General features: G+C 43.7%; 1 protein-coding gene across 1 annotated transcript; it reads right to left on the reverse strand.

Annotated features, from left to right (window-relative positions):
* Positions 1-1,911: 1,911 nt before the first annotated feature.
* LOC106081534 (ubiquitin-conjugating enzyme E2-24 kDa-like) lies at positions 1,912-2,671 on the reverse strand. Its single transcript, XM_059365473.1, has 2 exons — positions 2,066-2,671; positions 1,912-1,987 (listed from the first exon to the last, which is right to left on the reverse strand). Exons 1-2 carry the CDS (start codon positions 2,669-2,671, stop codon positions 1,973-1,975), a joined length of 621 nt encoding a protein of 206 aa, XP_059221456.1. The 3' UTR covers positions 1,912-1,972.
* Between the last annotated feature and the right edge of the window lie 901 nt (positions 2,672-3,572).

The raw sequence follows: 3,572 nt of genomic DNA on the forward strand, positions 1-3,572 counted from the left end.
TTTGATGCTGAACGACGCAGGCGCGCGGGGGAAGCTTTCAAGATGGTCGAGGGCCAATGGAATTGTCATAAACCCCAGGAAAACAGAGCTGGTGCTGTTGCCGCTCTCTCCAAATACCTGGGCGTTATTCTTAACCATAAGTTGAACTGGAGAAGGAACATTGAGGTTAGAGTGGATTTACACTGCTATCGTTCGACCGATCCTCATATATAAGTGCCTAGTGTGCCACCAGGTTGTCGAGAAGGTATGTGTTCTCTTTATGTTGAAAAAAGTGCGGGGTATTTCGGCGATTTTGATATCGGAAGCGAGGTGGAGTGTTCCGAGAGCAACGAATGCAATACTTGATCTGAAACCTCTACATTGGTACGTAGAGTGCGCGGCATGGAAGACCGCTCTAAGATTGAGCGAGTCATGAACATAGCGTTTTTGGGATTTCGGACATTTGTTTGTTCTGCGGAAAGCCGCTGTCGTGGGACGACAATGTGACATTGGTGACGCGACTGACTATGTGCCGGGCGGATTTTTCTTCGATGATGAACTAGAGGTTGCCTTCCCTGGGAGGGACCCTTGGTTTGGAGGCGTCCCGCAATACTTGGGTCTGTTTTTCTACACGGATGGGTCCAACCAAGATGGGGGCACCGGGGCTGAATTTCTAGGAATAAGAGAGTCACATAGACTTCTGGATGGGTGCAGTGTCTTTCAGGTAAAGGTTTTCGCGTTTCTTATGGCCTTGGATGCAATCCTGAGTTAGGGGCGGCGGCCCTCTTAGACTGTCACGACTTAAGTGGATTATATAGATAGGCGGCGGTGAAGGCCCTAGTCGCGTGATGTCGAGGCTCTTCGGGAGATGCAAGGATCGTTTCGGACGTATAGGGGCTGCTGTCCGATTGTAGAGGGAGGGTAGAGGGACAGGTTTGGATCGCGGATGGACTCTGAGAATGCCAAACCGATGTTGAATCGTTTTTTGCATTGGCTCTTTGGTATGGCTGATTTCTACTATGACGGACGTGCTAACTCGGCGTGGGCTGACGTTGTAGGCTGAAGGGTTAGCAAAGCCTTTTGGCAGAGATTCTCCGGAACAAATATGTCGATTGTTCTTGAGTTGTCGAGGCGCTACCTAGTGGGAGTATTGACTGGGTGGCTTCGCTGACATGGCAATGGGCTTGGGAAGATGTGGATTTCTGCAGAGTTTCTGCTGTGCCAGTGGCCCGCGATAACTGGGAGAAGGATTAGGACTATGGGTGCATACCTCCGCTTTTCACTGAGCTCTGTACAGTTTTTCCACCCCCGATTCATTCCACAGTTCGGCAAGGGTCTTGGATGGCTTAAGGGGTGGCCCTTTAGTCAGTGAGACATTTTTCGCTCTCTATTCCGGCTTTTTAGTTTTTTTTAATTTTGGCTTTCGTTTCTCTTTTCTTTCCTATTTTTTTCTAGGATGACTGTTTAACCTCTATTTATCTAAGCATGATCCACCCCCTACTGGCGAGAAGATATCATCATAGACAAATGATTGCTCTATCCTGGCAAAGGAGATTAACATCGATGAGCTGTGTGCATGGATAAACCATTTATATACTAGACCTAAATGCAAATTTGCCCCATGAACATTCCATTAAGAAACAGGGGCAAGGACATAGCAGAAATAATCTGCGGGTAGGGTAAAGCACCCCCAAAGGCCTGTGAATGGAAGATTTTTCCAGCCTTAATGGTGAAATTGATTTCTTTTTTATGTTTCAAAATTTTACACTTGTTGTTGTTTTTGTAGCTGCGTTTTGTACACTGAGGCGGCAACCCTTGCCGATGAAGGACTTTATCGGGTCAATCCGGTTCGTACAACCGGCTGCCATGGGAATAACCCTTCTTGTCTTCAAGTATTGCAATTTATAATATGTAAGTAATTTATAATATGTCCACAGTCTGGCGATTCTATCATGTTCTTCCGGATTTTCTAAATATTGTGTGGCAATACTGCTTACCAGAGGATCGGCTGAAAAGAAAAAAAAAGCAGAACAAAACAAAAAGTTATAACAGCAAATATAAGATAATGTTGGGATTCTTTACATACCAGGACTACAGTCAGCAGGGAACAAATTGACAGCAATGCCTTTGATATGGTCAATGCTGGAGACCAATTATCCTTGAGTAAATCTAAGCAAATAACACCTAGACTATTGATGTTACAATGATAGATACACGTACGGAACATAAGTTTAGGAGGTTTAAATGGATTCTCTGGATAAAAGTGAATATCCAGAAAGAATACTCCACCTTTATACACCGAAACGGGTGGTCCCAAAATTGTCGACACCCACTCGTACAGATTATCACCTTTGGGCCCTGCACTACAATTTAGCGGTGGATCTAAAGTGATTTCGGCAAGCTCTTTTTGTATGCGTTTAACTGAAGTGCCCACGGCTTTAGAAATTTTCGCATAAGGTTTGGGATCCTTGCGCTTTTCTTCACTAGTGGTAGCGGCAGCATCCGTAGGACCTGAAGATGAAGTACCGTCGCCGCCACCAACCGCAGAATTTGTGGAGCCAGTGCCACCACAACCCGAAGTTGGCAAAGAACCAGCCTGTATAGTGTTATCATTGCGACCACGAATTGCAGCAGCAGCGGCTGCAGCACCAGCTGCGGCTGCATTGGATGTTGAATTATTTGTGGCAGGCATATTACTATTGTCAGTGCCGGAGGTGATGAATTAGTTGTAATAAGACCCACTGCGGGTACAGCTGAATCAGTACTGTTAGTTGTGGCAGTGCCACCACTAGTTGTTGTCGATGAAGACATAGTGGATTCTCCTTTTTTTGAGGATGTTACCTCTCTCAAAATGAAAGCCTTTGTAGGAGACGGTGATCTGAAAGAAAAGTTTAATTGAAAGAATGATTTAGCATGTAAGACATATTTTATTTATTCTGTTTTTATACCCTACACCACTACTGTGGTACAGGGTATTGCATTTATTTGTAATACCCAGAAGGAAGAATGCTTGACCCATTGATAAGTACACCGATCGTCTCAGAATCATTTTCTGATTCGATTTTGCTATGTCCGTCTGTCTGTCTGTCCATGTTAATTTATGTACAAACTAGAGATCGCAATTTTCATCCGATCGTCTTCAAATTTGATATGGTCATGTTTTTCGGCCTAGAGACGAAGCCTATTGAAATTGTAAAACATCGGTTCAGATTTGCATATAGCTCCCATATATATGTTCGACCGACTTGGACTAATATTGCACTTAAATCGTCATTTGTGATCCGATTCTCACGAAAGTTGGCACAAACGTGTCTTTTAAAAGTCTCGACATTATTGGTGAATTTGATAGAAATCGGTTCAGTTTCAGATATAGCTCCCATATATATGAATCAACCGATTTAAAGTTTTAGAGCCCTTGTCAGCATATTTCTTAACAGATTTTCTTTAAATGTGCACAATGTCTTTCCTATGATTTTAACTATGTGTGCAGTTTTGGTTAAAATATGATAAGATTTAGGTATAGCGTTTCCCGGGAAAATCTCCAACAGACAACATGGAGCCAGAAAAGGATGTCACTGGTATGTATTCGTCGG

The sequence above is a fragment of the Stomoxys calcitrans genome, chromosome 3 (genome assembly GCF_963082655.1).
Source record: "Stomoxys calcitrans chromosome 3, idStoCalc2.1, whole genome shotgun sequence".
NCBI classification, from domain to species: domain Eukaryota; kingdom Metazoa; phylum Arthropoda; class Insecta; order Diptera; family Muscidae; genus Stomoxys; species Stomoxys calcitrans.

Bases quoted from the DNA above. Each gene is read 5' to 3' on its own strand.
- LOC106081534 (XM_059365473.1), bottom strand. From the start codon at position 2,671: ATGCCTGCCACAAATAATTCAACATCCAATGCAGCCGCAGCTGGTGCT.